The sequence below is a fragment of the Ambystoma mexicanum genome, chromosome 4p (genome assembly GCF_040938575.1).
Source record: "Ambystoma mexicanum isolate Mex_15411 chromosome 4p, UKY_AmexF1_1, whole genome shotgun sequence".
Lineage (NCBI taxonomy): Eukaryota > Metazoa > Chordata > Amphibia > Caudata > Ambystomatidae > Ambystoma > Ambystoma mexicanum.
Genome location: NC_090927.1, coordinates 184,510,617 through 184,528,412, shown reverse-complemented (window position 1 = coordinate 184,528,412; position 17,796 = coordinate 184,510,617). Strand labels below are relative to the sequence as shown.

At 45.6% G+C, this 17,796-nt stretch overlaps 1 protein-coding gene across 6 annotated transcripts in view; it reads left to right on the top strand.

The window, feature by feature from the left end:
- Nucleotides 1-17,796, top strand: part of EFR3B (EFR3 homolog B) — a 1,154,471-nt gene that overhangs the window by 680,469 nt on the left and 456,206 nt on the right. For all 6 annotated transcript variants that reach the window (XM_069605670.1, XM_069605672.1, XM_069605667.1 and 3 more), the window contains one exon: nt 12,761-12,911. In XM_069605670.1, coding sequence (XP_069461771.1) covers nt 12,761-12,911 — 151 coding nt within the window. The remainder of the gene's footprint in view (nt 1-12,760; nt 12,912-17,796) is intronic.

Here is a 17,796-nt window from a genome sequence, read left to right as displayed (position 1 = left end):
TTCTAAGAGTTGCAGATAGGGTTCATAGTTATTCGTGTAGAGGGTCTGTCTATCAGTGGCCATTATTATACCCAAATATTGCGCTGTCACTGGGGACCATTTGAACTCCGCGGTAGCCCTTGATTGTTTTGTGGACGTGTCAGTGGGATTATTTCAGACTTGGACTGGTTAATATTATATCCGGAGTGCTCGGAGAAGGTATTTATTTCTTGCATTATCGGGGGTAAGTGTGTTTCCGGGTTTCTCACAACAACATAGTGTCGGCTGCATACATTGAGAGGAGTTGAGGAGCCCCTCTGATACGAATTCCCCACCACCTGTGTTCGTGTCGGACCTTAGCTGCCATGCCTTCTATCGTGAGTGCAAATATGAGTGGGGACAGGGGACAACCTTGTCGGGTGCCTCTTTCTAACTTGAAGGGTGCTGATAGGGTATTGTTGGTCCTTACCATTGCTACTGGGCACGAGTATAGCAGCCGGATATACCCCAGAAACACTGGGCCAAGCCCCAATTTACCCAACATTGCATGCATATAGTTCCATGAGACAGAGTCAAACGCTTTTTCAGCATCTAACGTAATTGACGCCACTTTAGCTTTGGGGTCCATTTGTGAAGTGATCGCGAAGAACCTCCTCAGGTTTAATGCTGTCGATCTGGCAGGGATGAATCCCGTCTAGTCCGTGTGGATTAGTGTATTCATGTGCAGGCTCAGACGGTTCGCCATTGCTTTGGCATAGATTTTGGCATCTGAGTTGATCAGAGACAGTGGGCGGTAGGGTGCAGGGTCTTCAGGCGATTTATGGGGCTTTAGCAGGACTGTTATTATCGCTTCCCTCATAGTACTAGGCAACTCTCTCCTTTCAAGAGCCTCTTCCCACACCGCCAATAGTTTTGGGGTTATCTCAGCCTTAAATGTTTTGTAGAAGTCGTGTGGGATACCATCTGAACCAGGGGTTTTACCTGCGTGTAGGTCCGAGTTTGCTTGGTCAATTTCTTCTGTGGTCAATGGGAGCTCGAGCAGGGACCTTTCGGTTTCCCCCAACTCAGGCACTGGAAATGAGTGCATGTGAGTTAGCAACTCTCCTGGGGCTACTGTATCTGCATTGGTGTAGAGTTTAGCATAGAACTGCTTGAACACCTCATTGATTGCCTTTGGGGTTGTATGCACTGTTCCGTCTGTGCCGTGGACACTAGTAATATGTCTCGATCCCTGTTCTGCCCTGATTAGCACAGCAAGTGCCTTACTCGCCTTGTTGCCCTCTCCATATTTCCTCTCCTTCATTGGTTCGGTTATATAGTATAGTTATTTTTCCGCCAGGTTCCAGAATTTTTCCAGCTGTACATGTATCTTCTGTAAGTGTGCCTTCTCTGCGGCCGCTGGCTGTTGGGTCTATAGGTCCCTGAGTTCTCGTTCCGTCTGACCCAGCTCCTTTCTGATATCTCTTAAACCCCCTTATGCTGTCCCCATCAGTTGGCCTCTCAGCCACACTTTGAATGTTTCCCAGAGTGTTTTCTGAGTCGGTACTGTTCCTGAGTTTTCCTCTATTTCGTTTCGTAGTGGCTCAAGCGCCGACTCGTCTTTCAGAAGTTTGGGTGGCATACGCCATGTGCGAGTGGTGCGCTCCATATCTTTCCGGACCATCTTTAGGAGGACAGGAGAATGATCGGATACCGTGCGCGGGTATATTGAACATTGTTCAACCTCTGCTATCAGCCCGGGGGAACAAAGCCAGTAGGCTATACGGGAGCTTGATCCGTGAACCCCAGAATAGAATTTGTATTCCCTTCTGAGGGGATGTAGTTCTCTCCATACGTCTGTCAGAGGGAGGGTAACCATTGCCTGTTTCAGCACCAGTGCTGCATTAGTGCTTTGCCTGCTTCCTCCAGTCGATCGTTCCAGTTCTGGGTCTAATATTATATTGAGATCGCCTCCCCACATTACTATAGCCGTATCCAGGGGTGAGATGAGTTCCACTATGCATAGGTAAAATTCTGTGGTGTCTGTTTGGGCCATATGTGTTGACCAGAATGACTTCCCTATTGTACAGTTGGTGGCCATCTTCGTCTAGCAGTGATTTGGTCATTTGGAAGTTGACCCGCTTGTGTACCATCATCATCGCCCCCCTAGCCATCTAGGAGTAATTTGTAGCTATTTTTATGGCTTCCCAGTTGCGTGCGAATACCTCTGTGACTTTATTTGTGGCATGAGTCTCTTGCAATAGAAGTACATCTATCTTGTGTCGGTTTGCATGTGCCATTACCTTCCTAGCCTTTATCGGGTGTACCAAACCCTGTATATTCCATGTAAGCAGATTAATGTCTTACATTTTTGGCAGCCATATTAATGTTGCTACAGGTGTGTTTCATGTCTCTGTTTTTCACCTTTCCATATGCACCATGTCTGTCAGTGTTTTTGTGTATGTCCTTCGTTTCCCTCTGCCATGTATATTCATATCCCGTTCCTTCCCGTCTGTGTTGGAGCCTCTTTTCATACAGTTGCTCTCCCTTTCTGACCAAAGGGCAACAGGCCCAACTCCTCCCCTGGACCCCATCCTCACCATCCCCCCAACTGGACAGTGTAGATCCCCTGTGAACTTTCAATCTTTGAACATTTAGGCGGCTCTGCACGGTTGTTCTGTCCTATTCCACATGCCCACCAGACTGCCCATTGTGCCGCCGCACCCGTTACTTTATGTATCCATGTTTTCCAGAAGATTTGCTGTCATGCTTGTTGCATACTTTCATGTGGCACAGCGAGTAGAGCGCTCGCTTTGACATCCGTGCAGAGTCTGCCGACTCAGTTTCGAATCCCGGCAGGGCCAAACTCAGCCTTTCATCCTTCCGAGGTCGATAAATGAGCACCAAACACCGTGGGTAATAATAAGCAGCGCTCAAATACCTGAGGGTTTGCAGCGCTATATAAATGCAAAATTATTATGTGCTCGGACCAGGTAGCGGGTTCTTGTCCTTTGTCGGTTGAGAGATCTTGCCTTCAATATACCTCATGGCTTCTTCAGGGGATTCAAAAAAGTATGTCTTGCCCGAGTATTGCAGATGTAATTTAGCGGGAAACAGCATCGCATAGGGGATGGACCTTCCCCGAAATGCTCTTTTGGCTTGGTCAAAGTTACGGCGGGCAGTTTGCACTCCGTTTGAGAAGTCCGGATATATATGTATCCTGGTGGAGTCGTACATCAGGGTACCTTTTTCTCGTGACGCACGTAGTATCAGATCCCTGTCGCAGTAATTAAGGATGCGGGCAATGACTGTGCGTGGCGGAGCCCCTGGTTTGGACAGAGGCGCCAGTGCATGATGGGCCCTCTCAATTAGGAACTGTTGTGATAGCTGTGCCTCAGGGAGAACCGCCTGGATCACCTCCTCCAGATATACCTCCATCGGGACGTTGATTTGTTTCTCTGCTAGCCCAACCACCCTCATGTTATTCCGTGGGACCTAGATTCCAAATCATCGCACTTCATTTGGACCAGCTTTAGGTTTTTCTTCATGGTCTCCATGTCCTTGCCCTGATTTGTGAGAGTGTCTTCAACCGTGCTTATCCTATTTTCTGTTTCCAGCACTCGGCATTCACATTTTCGAGGCCTACTTTAATGGATGATATGGTGCTCACTATGTCGTCCAGTTTAGTGTTTACTGCCGCGGACCCTGCTTGCAGCGCCACCATGTATGGATCTGGTGGTGTGTCTATTGCGTTATTTGGGTCTGGTGTACCAGGTTGTGGTGCTTCGGCTGTTGCTTTTTCCATGGCGACGTTTGTGAATTCGTCCATGGGCCCTTTATTGTTTATTTTGTTTCCTCTGGGCATGCTGGAAACGGGCTGTTTGTTAATGTGGACAGATGCGCCGTGCCCGGGTCCGGCCGGATATTTTCCTGTGCACTGTGGTTCCCTAGTTGTCCTATAATCGACCTCTTAGGGTCTCCTTATCTTAAAGTCAACACCCCTTTGAGTGCTGTAGTTAATAGTCGGGGAGACCTGCATATATTTAGGATTTATTATGGCACCTTTTCCACTGCGTTATGTTCCTCGTGCCCTCCCAGAGTGGATCACACGTTCCGTCAATTACCAGTGCGCAGTATGAGGGAGGGAGGGGGTCTGAGTCTCCCTTTTGTATTATGGCCTCTGTTAGTCTCCCCTTTCCCACCCCGTCTCTTTTGCGGTGCTGTTTTTTACTGTGCACCAACTGAGGTCGACGGCACGGTGCAGTGACAGTCCCAGACCCCCTGGTATTCTTATGCTTTCCTATTGAGCAGCCCGGTCTGCCTGCCGCTCGCTCGCAGCACACACGGCGGCGACTGGGAAGGGGAACCCCACTTCTCCGACTTGCAGGGCGTCTGGTTGCAACGCACCGCACAGCGCTGAGGGTCGCACGTCCCGGCCCCGCCGCCTCGCTCTCCTCCACGAGTTACACTTCCCAGTATCAAGACTGTCTGATCACCACGGGTGGGGGGAGGGGTTGCAGGACTCGCTCGTTCTTTCCCCTGGGAGGGTCTGCGGGTTAAGTGTTCTTACTTTCCCTCGGGCACTAGTGCAAATATATCAGTCGGGACCCTTGGCACAGATCAGAATCGATTTCTGCCCCTCCAACAATGTTATGTTTTCCCCGCTGAGCGTGGGTTGCCTTCAACCCAGTCCACCTGCCGCTCACTCACAGTGCACACGGCGGCAACTGGGGAGGGGGTTCTCACACCTCAGACTTACTTGCAGGGGCTCCGGCTATGGTGTGCTGTTCAGTGTCGGATCCAGCCTCTGCTTGCAGGCACTGGAAAGCCGTATGATCACCGTGGGTGGGAGAGGGGACATGCTCCGCGCCAACACTTCTCCGATTCCAGTTTTCTTGGTGTAGGACAAGCACTGGGTCCATCCAAGAGTGTCCTCTGGTACTCTGCTGGTTCCGCTTTCTAACCCTACGTAGCACTTTGGGTTCAACTCACTGGATTTGCAGGATATTAAACAGGATTTCTGGCACACGGCGCAGCTACACAACTAGGCGGACATTTTTGTCAGCGTCCGACAGCGCCCCCCTGAACTGTATAACTTTATCAAAGAGGTTGCGTCTCTCCAATTGAGAAGGTAAAACGCTTTGCTAAATCGCTCAGAAGGTCTAAGCTGACTTTCACAACCTGTTACAAGGAATATTACAACAAAGAGAGGTGGTCTGTGGATAATTGTGATTCCTGGCCAGAGTCAAAGTATCTGTACTTGCTAATGAAAAGGAATACATGTCCTTACAGTTCTTTAAAGTTGAAAATCTTCATCAAAGAGTGGTCGAGCGTACCTGAATCTGTTTCTCTTGTGAAGCTTGAACCTTGTAACATCCCGAACAAGTATTCAATAGACATAGAAGTTGCTGAATTAAAGAACAGAGCCAGCATTGCCCAAGCCAGTCGGCGAATTCTTTCCATAGTGAGACCAGCCCTATTGAAATCTAACCACCTGTATAATGAAGTTGATAAAGGTGGTAAAGGACCAGTGTCCTCTGATACACGTGTGACAAGGTTATCCAAAGCTGGAAGAGTGGCAATACAGCTTCAGGGTAACTACTGGCACTAAGAAGGTGTGCATAAAGCTGGGGAAGGGAGCTGGGGGCTTGTAAGACGATTAAGTCAACAATCTGTAATGCTGCGACTGTTGAAGTTGAGAGAGAAGCAGTCTGGGAGTAATGGCAGATTATATCCGCAGTAATAAGACAGATGGAAGTGGCAACAAGGCTGCCCTTTTCTGATGACATAGGAAAGAAGAGTGCCTTGCCTACCTCTGGAGGTAGAAGAGTCTTGTCTTTAAATTGCCTAACATTCATAAAGTACCAAGTTGAAGCAGAACGATTAGAACTGTGGTCATCTATAATACTGTATCGGAATATTGTATTAAAAGTGGTTGAAACAGTGGCATACTGTGGAGCAAATGAGCCAGCCTTCACAGTTACAGTAGTCAAAGGGAGTTGTCAAGAGGAAAGCAACACCCTAAGAAGAAGCATCCTGACAAATTATACCAAAGACACTACAGAGATTATAAACACATGGACAGTAGTTGAGCAGAAGTGGTCCTTTTATCTTTGAACTGTGAGAATACCATCCTGGAAAGAGGATATCCAGGACAACCATTGGTGCTGTTTTCTTTGCTAGAATTTGAAGGAGAGCTTTCCAAGAGAAAGCTAAAGAACTGTTACCAGTGGATTGTTTGGTGAACTTTTGTTTCTTTTGGCACTCTCAAGAACTGATTCAAGACTTTCTTTGTGAACACTTGGAGGAATTGACTGTGGACAACCCTACTACAAGCAGTTGTCTGCCCCGCATTACTGACCCCTTAGAGAATTCCCCCACAATTGTTGTCGCTGGTCCCATGAGGGCTTGCCCTCCCATAAAATACACCCGCTGCGTACACCCCCTGGGGGACTATTAGGTAGCGGCCTCACCTCCCTGGCTTCATTGGAATGGGCTCAGTACAAGCACATTAGATGTCCGTCATCAAAGCGGGCATCCATATTCATTTCAACTTGCTAGTTATAACGAAGGACTATAGCGCAAATGTCACATGCTCTTTCCTGGATTTTAAATTTGTGAGTAACATTCATGCCTTCAGAGAAGGGAGTGGGCTCCACTTGATTAGGAGTCTTTTCCAATCTTGTAATCAAATGTGGAAGTAGAAGTATGCAGATTGTAGTTCAGAAGGAGCTGCTGTGACAAGTCTGGAGACACCCTGACTTACAAATACAACAAAAGCTAGATACCGAGTAAAAATACCAGGTCACACAGCCGCTCTCAATGGGGCCCAGACACGGGCTAATATTCTTTCAAAGTTCAAAAATGTAATTCTTTTTCAAGTATCAAAAGTACAAAAAATAAAAATTAAAAATAATAAAGAGGAAGTCTGTTGGTTTTCAAATAGTAATTTATCCGAAGAAAAAACAAAGCTGTCACTAATATTTTCTTAGTGAGGGAGCAGTTGCCACAACTCATATGTAATACAGACCAAAGCCAATGCATTTCGGAAATAATTCCTTCTTCAGGGCAAGTCTAGTCAATTGCACATAAACAACATAATGCACCAATGTCAACATAACATATGTTTGTGAAAATAATAGCAATGTCAACATGCCGTCAGTAGAGTTTCCAGAAGGATTAAACGAGAAAAAAAAGATAGAAATAATAAGTAAATTGTATGGTAGAAAACAAAATCAAAAAACAGACTGATGTGTAAGAAAACTGCGGTTACCTTAATAGGGCCTCATTACGACCCAGGCGGTAAGTTACCGCCTGGGCCGTGACTTTACCACCATGGCGTAAACTACGTTTACGCCATGGTGGTTGGCGGATTTACCGCCCCATTCCAACCTTGGCGGGGCGGTAAATCCCCATTTTCCCATTTACCCTTCCCCATTCCCATTTTGCCCCATAGGGCATAATGGGAGTGGGGAAGGCGTTAATTACGCCACCGTAAATTACGGTGGCGTAATTAACTCCATGGTCCCTTAGCGCCATGGATTTTAACACCTGCTAGAAGCAGGTGTTAAATCCGCCATGGCGCTAAGGGACCTCGTACTCAGGCGGTAAGGGTCGGCGCTGTTTACGCCGCCGTAAAACCCTTACCGCCTGAGTCGTAATGAGGCCCATAGTGTTGCATAGATGAGAACGTTCGTTGTCAATGCCCACAGCAGCATGGGTCGCAACGATAAGCCGTGGTTGCAGCGGCTATATTGTTAAACACAATCGTGTTCACAAATGGAATCTAATGGACGGAAAGGTTCAGTGTGAGTGAGACAGCGTAACAAACCGGAATTTAAATGGTAGTTTGCAAATATTGTAGTCGTGTCTCATATCTCTGAGCACACGGGGCGGGAGAAAGCTCCTGCGTGCAGTTGTCGGGCTGAATCTCAGAATGCCGTGTTAGGCGGTTGCCAGGGCTACGGCTAATTTATACTGCACGTGACAGACTCGCGCCATGGGGCGGCCGACAGTCACATAGCCGTGTATTGTAAGGCAGGAATAAGCCTGCACAGTTAAGAGAAGTATATAATTTAAGGCCATACCAGTATAATGTTCTATGCAAGAAATGTATCTAGCCCAAAATTAAGGAAATCACTGAAGATAACACATGGAAATAGAAAAAATACTCAAGTGTTAAAGGGACCACAATGGGGTACGTTGTGAATAGAAAGAAAACAACTTGACACATCAAGTTACATAAACAACAAACAATAAGTGAATAAAAACACGTAAATTAACCGGAGGCTCGTTTGTGGCACTCCTATTGAGGGATACTTAAACTTAAGCTGGTACATTAATTTGCATCAGAAAGGAAGATAGTGCATGGAATCACATAAAATCAGCAATGGTTGAAAATACAACACAACCTCTTCGCGGGCTGTGGGCTATGTCGCCCATTACAGGCGGCACCTTGGGTCCCAGACCAGGGTCCGGGACTTGCAGTGAGGTTGTAATTGAGGTAACACAGGATCCAAGATGTTACAAAATATGGAAAACACGTTGGTCAATTAACATGGAAACAGAACAGAGTCAACAACAAACTTCACGCTTGAAGTGCATCTACATGACAATGGGATGAATACAAATATCGTGATGTTTCAAACCAGATTCATATGTAACAGTGGTAATTAATCTCTTCATTCAAACCATTCAGGACCAGACTACAAAGTTAATCGATCCAAAATATTTCTCTTCGGTTTAGGCGCAAGCCTAGATCTTCGTGAGGGTTATTTTTGGTTAACACCTCCAGAACCAGAAACTTAATCTGTAAGAGGTTGTGGTTATTTGAGGCCCAATGACGGGCCACAGCTGAGTTCGGGTTGGAATTCCGGATGCAGGACCGATGTTCATTCCACCGTATCTTGGCAGCTCTGGTGGATTGGCCCACATAATATTTTCCACAAGGGCATTTAATACCATAAATGATGTTAGTGCTGTCGCAGGTGCCAAATGTCTTGCCTGTTCGTGGGTGGAAAATAAAATTCCCTTTTACTACAGAGTTGCAATTAATGCAGTGTAAGCAGGGGAATGTGCCAGTATGGTGTGTGGTCAATTTTTTGGAGGGTAATCTCGTCTGTACTAGTTCATCCCTGAGGTTCTTAGTTCTCTGGAAAGCAAACACAGGTGGTTCGTTAAGCAGATCTTATACTCTCGTGTCATTTTTGAAAATACTCCAATGTTTTCGGATGGTCTTCTTGATTTTGTTGCTTTGGATGGAAAATTTCGACACGTACACAGGAGATTTCAACTCTCTGACTGGTTTCTTTGACATGGATAGTAAAGTATCCCGATCTAGGCTGTTGACTCTTTGAACTGCCGAGTCCAATTTGTCTTGGTGGTAGCCTCGTTGAAGGAATTTTTCTTTCATTACAAGCTGTTGTGCAATGCAGTCTTCAGGATCACTAACGATCCTCTTGACTCGTAGAAGTTGACTAAACAGAAGATTCCTGAGTAAACTCGGTTGATGGAAGCTCAAGCGGTGCAACAAGTTGTTGCGATCAGTAGGTTTCCGGAACAGGGTGGTACTGTAACTATTGTCTTCCATTCCTATTTGTACATCAAGAAAAGTAATCTTGTCACGTGATGACTCTCTGGTAAACTGCACTCCTGGGTCAATGCTGTTGATCTACTCGAAAAAATCATCAAATCGTTGCTCTGTGCCTGTCCAATACCAAAAATATTGTCTATGTATCGAGTCCACATGTGGATGTCCTTTTTCCATTCTTGTTTGGTCAATATATGATCCATCTCGAATTTAAACATAAAACAATTGGCATATGTAGGTGCCATGGTGGCACCCCTGGAGGTACCTGAGGTTTGTAAGAAAAACTGGTTGCAATATTGGAAATAAGAGTTTTCAGAAATAAACTGTAACAGTGTCAAAATGAATTATTTTTGGGCACGCACATCTGGTGATTGGAGTAACAGCCATTCTACAGATTCAATTCCGAGATCGTGTAGTATCGAAGTGTATAGACTCTTGACATCTATGGTAAACATCAGTTGGTTGTGTTGAGGGGTAGTAGAGTTAAGTTTCTGAAGAAAATGAGTCGTGTCTCTAGTGTAGGTTGGAGTTTTCTGTATAAGTGGTTGACGAAAAAAGTCAATGTAAACGCCCAATGGCTGGTTGATACTGTCCATCCCTGCGACTATGGGTCTGCCAGGGGGATTTGTAGAATCCTTGTGGATCTTAGGGAGTGTATAAAAATTTGGAATTCTTGTGTGATCATTCAACAGAAACTTTTTTATGTAACTTGATGTGTCAAGTTGTTTTCTTTCTATTCACAACGTACCCCATTGTGGTCCCTTTAACACTTGAGTATTTTTTCTATTTCCATGTGTTATCTTCAGTGATTTGCTTAATTTTGGGCTAGATACATTTCTTGCATAGAACATTATACTGGTATGCCCTTAAATGATATACTTCTCTTAACTGTGCAGGCTTATTCCTGCCTTACACTACACCGTTACGTGACTGTCGGCCGCCCCATGGCGCGAGTCAGTCACGTGCAGTATAAATTAGCCGTAGCCCTGGCAACCGCCTAACACGGCATTCTGAGATTCAGCCTGACAACTGCACGCAGGAGCTTACTCCCGCCCCGTGTGCTCAGAGGTATGAGACACGACTACAATATTTGCAAACTACCATTTAAATTCCGGTTCGTTACGCTGTCTCACTCACACTGAACCTTTCCCTCCATTAGATTCCATTTGTGAACACGAATGTGTTTAACAATATAGCCGCTGCAACTACGGCTTATCGTTTCGACCCATGCTGTTGTGGGCATTGACAACGAACGTTCTCATCTATGCAACACTATTAAGGTAACCACAGTTTTCTTACACATCAGTCTGTTTTTTGTTTTTGTTTTCTACCATACAATTTACTTATGATTTCTATCTTTTTTTTCTCGTTTAATCCTTCTGGAAACTCTGCTGATGGGCATGTTGACATCGCTATTATTTTCACAAACATATGTTATGTTGACATTGGTGCATGATGTTGTTTATGTGCAATTGACTAGACTTGCCCTGAAGAAGGAATTATTTCCGAAATGCATTGGCTTTAGTCCGTATTACATATGAGTTGCGGCAACTGCTCCCTCACTAAGAAGATATTAGTGACAGCTTTGTTTTTTCTTCAGATAAATTACTATTTGAAAACCAACAGACTTCCTCTTTATTATTTTTTATTTTTATTTTTTGTACTTTTGATACTTGAAAAAGAATTACATTTTTGAACTTTGAAAGAATATTAGCCCGTGTCTGGGCCCCATTGAGAGCGGCTGTGTGACCTGGTATTTTTACTCGCTCTCTAGCTTTTGTAACGTTCATGCCTTACCATTTCCCTTTGGGGCACCTGAAGCCATTGCTCTACTCAGGGCTTGCCTGCACGTTTCAGACGTAATTACATTGCTTACATTTCATATTTTCCTCAAACTTTGCAACCAAGCAAGGCTCCCAGTTACAAAATGCAGAAATACAACACACTGATCCATGTGAAGGATTGGGGGAGGGGGGCATTGTTTCAGCATAACAGGGTGTAATTGTCATACATTGCCTCCGTTTTTATACTTTCAGTGTCCAGCCCCTTACACACTCTCCATGCACCCTTCTTTCTGTGCCTTCTTTTGTGTCATTTCTACCCATGTTGGCACCACACTCCCCTGTGACAGGACGGGAAAGAGATGGCGAGCTAGACAGGAAGCGAGACAGTAAGGGAGAGACCAAGATGGACATATGGAGGGGGAAAAAGAAATGATGGATGAAGTGATACAGAGTGGGGCCAGAGAGAGAGTGACTGTGATGGAGACAGTATGATTAGGTTGAAAGACTATTACAAAGTCTAAGGATTGTGACCAAGCAGTAGGACTGTGATGAAAGGGTAGAGCTGTGGCAAATTGTGCGGTCTGTGCAGTAGGGGGCGGGCTGTGCCGTAGGGTTGCACTGTCGGCAAGGGGCAGACTGTCAGGAAGGATAAGGACTGTGACAAAGGGGGAAGAACTATGACGAAGATGGATTGTCATGAGAGATGAGGACTGTGACAGAAAAAGGAGGCGCTATGATAAAGATGGAGGGCTAATGGAGGAGGATTATGCAGAAGGAGATGGATTGTGACAAAGGCGAAGTATTTATGAAGGAGAAGGCCTGATAGGGGATTGCAATAAAGAAGCACTGTGATATAAAAATGACTGGAAAAAGCACTGGGTGCACCTCAAACACTTTTCCCTTGTCTCCAAAGCCCCCAACCCTCTCCCAAACGATTTCTTAATTTCTTCCAACTCCTGTAGTGCCCTCAACCAGCCTCCACTGGTGCTCCGTCCTCAAACCTCTTTTGCCTTATCCAGAGCCACTGGTTCCCCTACACAGAACACCCCCACTATAGAAATGTGCACAGATAGGTCTGCACTCAAAGGTCCCCTCCTCTGCCTCGAGACCTCACAGAGAGGACCCAACCAAGGACCTTGAGCCAATCCGAGCATGTGCAAATATATATGGAGCAACAGAAGGTTATATCTATAGAGTTCCTGTTTAATGCATTGTCTCGGTGATGTCCAAATCATCACCAAACCTTTCCTATCGGCTCTGCCGCTAACGCTGTAATGAACCATTGCATTGACTGCGTACTGTAATGTTATTAATGCAAATACAGATTCCCTCTCCATTCTCCCCTGATTTCCAATTGTCAAGAACAGCCATATACTTATGATTTCCCTAGTTCTAGATCCAGCCGCTGAGCCCTCTTCTTTTCCCATAGGTATGTCTGTATCGCCATGGAAGCCCTGGACCAGCTGCTTATGGCCTGCCACTGCCAAAGTATAAACCTGTTTGTGGAAAGTTTCCTGAAGATGGTGGCAAAGCTGGTGGAGTCTGAAAAGCCTGACCTGCAGATATTGGGCACTAACTCAGTGAGTATTAGCAAGTCACAGTCCTTTGACATTTTCCCCTCGCACAGTTCCCTTCAGAGTAACAAGTATTGTATCCTGGTCGCCAATTGGAATAAATCATTTACCGAAGGCTGACAGTGTTCTGGCTTTTAGACTGTTATTTGTCATGTGATTTTGTGCTTTTTGGGGCTACTAGCCAACTCCAGCCCTATTACTTTAGACCTGCATACAGATTCTGCGTGATTTGCTGAAAGTCCTTGTTTCATTTTGGCATTGGCCTATCAGCACAGTAAAAACAGTTTCCACTGAAAACTACTTTAATTCTCAAAAACCCCTGCCAGGAAACTGCACCCATGCTAGGATCTAATGCATTGCAGCTTTGCTAATTGTGGACTACCAATATTTATTTGTCAAAGTTTGCAATTTTTTATTAGTACCACTACGAATCATTGATGTGTCCAGACCAAGCAAAATATCTGTTGCCTCACCTGGTTTAGGGACATGCGGATTAGAGGAACTCAAAATCATGGCACATGCTGCACAGATTGTGGCATGAGCGCAACAGGGGTCTGCCTTTGCTTTAGCACCCCAGTTACATTTGGTATTGGAGAAGGGCTGCAGTGGCGCAGGACTTCGCTACTATTCACTGCAGCGGTGCAGAGCTAGTGCCAGTGTATTGTGAAAAGGACGCTTTGAGCAACTGTATTGGTTTGAGCAAATGCACATGTTTGTGCAATGTTGTTTGACTCCTTCTGACCACTTGTCCAGCTAGTGCCACTATGGAGGTCCCTTGCGACGTGTTGATTAGATGTCGTGATTGTCATAATTGGATGGTTATTTCACCTGGGCTGAAAAGAGACCAACGCTGATTGTGATAGGAGGATTTTGCACAATTGTATCATGTAAGTTCACAGGCAGGGTTTGCTGCGAGAGGTGATGCAACAACAATGGTTTGAGCAGAATAACATATATTTGGCATCAGGTTATACTATGACAACAGCATTAGAGTGTTAGGTAGAATCCTGTGCAGTTCCCTTAGGGAATACTGCAAAAAGATTAAGACCACAGGAGTAAGCAGTAAACCCAATTGGTAGCAGTCTGCACCACCCAGATTTACCTGGTAGCTGTGGCTGAGCAGTCAGACCTCTCTCAAGAAGTGTAGGGCAGTATATAGAGTATACACAATAAGGCCAAAAACACAGTAGAGCAAACAAACACTGACCAGAGCTTTGTATCAAAAGTATATAATTATTTATTTAGAACACACTTTAGGCAATATACTAGCACTCTAAATCAAAAGCAAGTTAAAACACAGTTAGGTAAAGTATACACACCTCCCTTGATAACTATCAGACAAGTCAGAGTTAAAACACCACGATTTGTTAAAACAGATGTGAGCGCGTAACCTGATGGCACTCCACTAGTTCAGTTAAAGGGAGAGAAAAAGGCAGAGCATAGAAATAAAACAGGTCCCAAAACTTTTAGGAGTTCTCAGCAAGGGAATAAAGGCAGTATATACTGTAGAGCCAAAGTTCATAGGCCAGGCCCACTTTAAATGGAGCAAAGCGAAATGTGCCCAGAATCACTCGGTTTAAAATGCACTAAAGGTCTTTGCAGAATGTTCAAAAGAGATTGGGGCGATTCATGAAGGTAAAGTTAGAAGGTCTGGGGCCAACCCAGTTGGAAAGCCAAGGATTTAAGTGTCACCTTGGCCAAACCGAAGAAAGGGAGGCCAGGCAGGACACAGTACCTTAAAGAGAGAGGAAGATCCAGCGGTGGCAGTTGTTCCTGGCAGTGGTTGCCGTTCATTGTTTCGACCAGAGGAAGAGAGGATCTCATCGAGGAGGCAACGTGGAGTCGTTGCACTGCACAGGGATGGAACCAGCCGCGGAGTTTCGTCGGTAAAAGGTGCGTTCCTTTTATTCGCGGTCAAAGTGGTGAAGCTTGGCTATCCGGCTGCCGGGGTGCTTGCCACGGGCGATTCGACCAAGGGACGTCTTTGGAAGTGGAAAGGGGTGAAGTGGTTGGCCCCACCAGCTCAGAGGAAGAAGACTCGTCCAGCAGAAGATCTTCTCTTGTCATCGGAAAAGTGGTGAGGTAGTTGCAGCAGGGCTTCACCGGTGGTGTCGTCATTGCAGATGGCTCAGCATCTTCCCTCTTCAGATTCTTGGGTCCTGTGGCGACTTCTCAAGTTCCAGTCCCAAAGGCCCTGCTTTTATGCAGAAAAAACCCCATTCAACAGCCTAGCTGTCACTCAAACATGCTAAGTGGTGAGCCGGGCGGCTCACCACTGGGCCAATCAGAATAGAGTGCGACTTGAGTTGGTAAGGCAAAGCAGTCCAGGGTGCCAATTCCCCTCCCCACACATCTTGTGGAACCCAGACAGAGTGCACCATTTGGAGGGCTTCTGTGGAGAAGCCCGCCAAAAAGTGGAACAAAGGGCTCGACCTTGGTCAGAGTTACAGAGACGGACATGAACGCCATTTTAGAAAAGATTTCTGGCAAAAAGACCCAACCGTTAATTTAATATTAAATACATAAACCGGCGGTATCTTTAACATTGCACCAAAAAGTGGTGCGTTTAAAATCAATGGGAAAATCCCATAGAAAATATTCAGGTGGAATATTTTGTGTTTTAACCACTGCTACCAGCCAGAAACTCGACAAGGGGGGGTCTGGACAGTGCCCCCTTGCAAACAGACCCAGGGGCAATATAATTAACCCCTTCCAGTACTTCCACAATATGATGGTTTGTACTGGTTCTGTTCACAATTTAGGACTAGTAAAGTCAATGTTGATTTTACATGCCCTGATAGACAGTAGTCAGTCCCAAGGTATGGAGTCTATGTTTGGGGGTCACTATGACACCCCTGTGTTACTGCACTGAAGGTGCTGTGTAACACACACATACAAAATAGATGATACCATATGGAGTAAAAAGAAAACCCCATAGCCCATAAGCACACAAAGAGTCAAAGACATACCCCAAATCATGCCTAAGAGTGGGAGGAAAAGAGTCTCACTCTTAGCAGGAGAAAAAAAAATAAATCCAGCAAAGTTGCTGGGGTTCTCACTAGGTTTGGGAAATTAGCCTTATAAGAGAATTCTCCCTAACACATTAGCATTGGAAAAGAACAGAGTGAGGCAACCTAACACTGCATAATGTGACCCAACGGCATAACCGAAGCATATTCCATAATAACTCAGGGTATGTATGGGTGGAATGGCCAAGGCCATCCTGCACAGGTATTAGTGTGTTACCTTCTGAGGGCTAGGCGCAACTTAGATGCTGCTCCCCAAATCGCTCTTTGATGTCTGCTCTTGCAGTGATTGGACAGGGGCCCCGTCTGCTCTTGCAGTGATTGGACAGGGGCCCTGTGATAAAGCCTGCGGGACATGCTCTTGCCAGTGATGAGGCAATTTGTCTAATTGCTCTATAGCAGTGAAAGTAGTAGACAGAGGGGGAATGGGGGTCATTACGAGTTGGCCGGTAAGGGTTAACGGTCACCGGTAATGATGCCGGTAAACCCTTACCACCGTATTCCGAGGTCCCTTAGAGGGTCCCAGCAGGAATGGCTGGTCTGATCAGCCATTCTCTGCGGGTCCCGTTAAGGGACCTTGGAGCTAATAAAGGGCCCGCAATTTGCAGGACCGTTATTAGCCTCTTCCCCATTCCCATTGAGCCCTATGGGGGCTCAAGTAAATGGGAATGGGGAATGGTTAACTGAATGGGGACTTACCGGGTCCACATAGGTCGGAATGTCCGGGTAAGTCCCCATTCACCCAGACCGGACCCGGGTTTGGAGGCAGCCATGGTGCTAATAGCAGCATGGCTGCCTCCAACCTCGTAATGACCCCCAATGTCTTTTAATACTGGAATGTTTTGTTTTTTTAAACTTTTGAAACAAATCTTTTCTTTATGTATTACATTTTAAAAGCCTGCTCTTGTCTGTTTATCACTTTTGAAACTCTTGTGTTTTTTCAAACTTTGATGAAGTTAATTTCTAATGAGCAAGATGTTTTTGCAAAGACGCAGACATGCGCCTTATCATGTTTCGTATTCCTTCATTGGCGCCTTCTCCATGTGTACGAGAAGAATCCGATGCGCGATTTGTGTGGTTATAAGGGCCTGCCTCCCTCCCATCATTCCAAACAGCGGAAGCCCTCTCTGATTCAGGCCTCTAAAGTCATGGTGTAAGTGCTAATTCTTCTCTGCATTGCTTTTTTCTTATGCATTGTGTCCATTAAGAAGTACTTAAGCAGCTTTACAATTGTGTTAACAGATTGAATTATGGTTCATTTAGTTTCCTCTGGACTGCTGCCGTCCCCCTAAAGAAACCCTTAGATGGGTGCTGCTTTTGTAAATTGCATACGCTGTATAAGGCCACGTATGCACTAAAAATGTATGTTTGAATACTGGAGCTTGAGCTATTGTGACGATCCTTCAGATGGTGTCACTTCTCCCCAGGGGAGAACCCCTTTCCATGAGGCTAGGGAGGTGAGGCCGCTAACCAAGAGGCTCCCTAGGGGTGGTAAGGTAATATGCGGGAGGATCTCAGGGAGAGGGAGATCATATTGCCAAAATGCCAGGGGTAGCGGAAGTGACATCACTTGACCCTTAACCTCTGATGACATCACAGGAAGTGATGTCATTTGACCCAACCCCGAAGTGACATCACGGGATGTGAAGGAACTGGACCTTTTGCCCCTTCTACACAGCCAAAAATATGGTCACGATATCCCTATAATGTGACATACATTTCATATAAAAATGGATCATCCTATGGATCGTTAATTTCAGTGTGCATAGGCCTATATTGCCAAATTACTGTGAATGCAAGCAGACAGCCAAGGCCAAATTATAATGATATATTATATTGCACTTACGCTTAAGCAATTTATATAG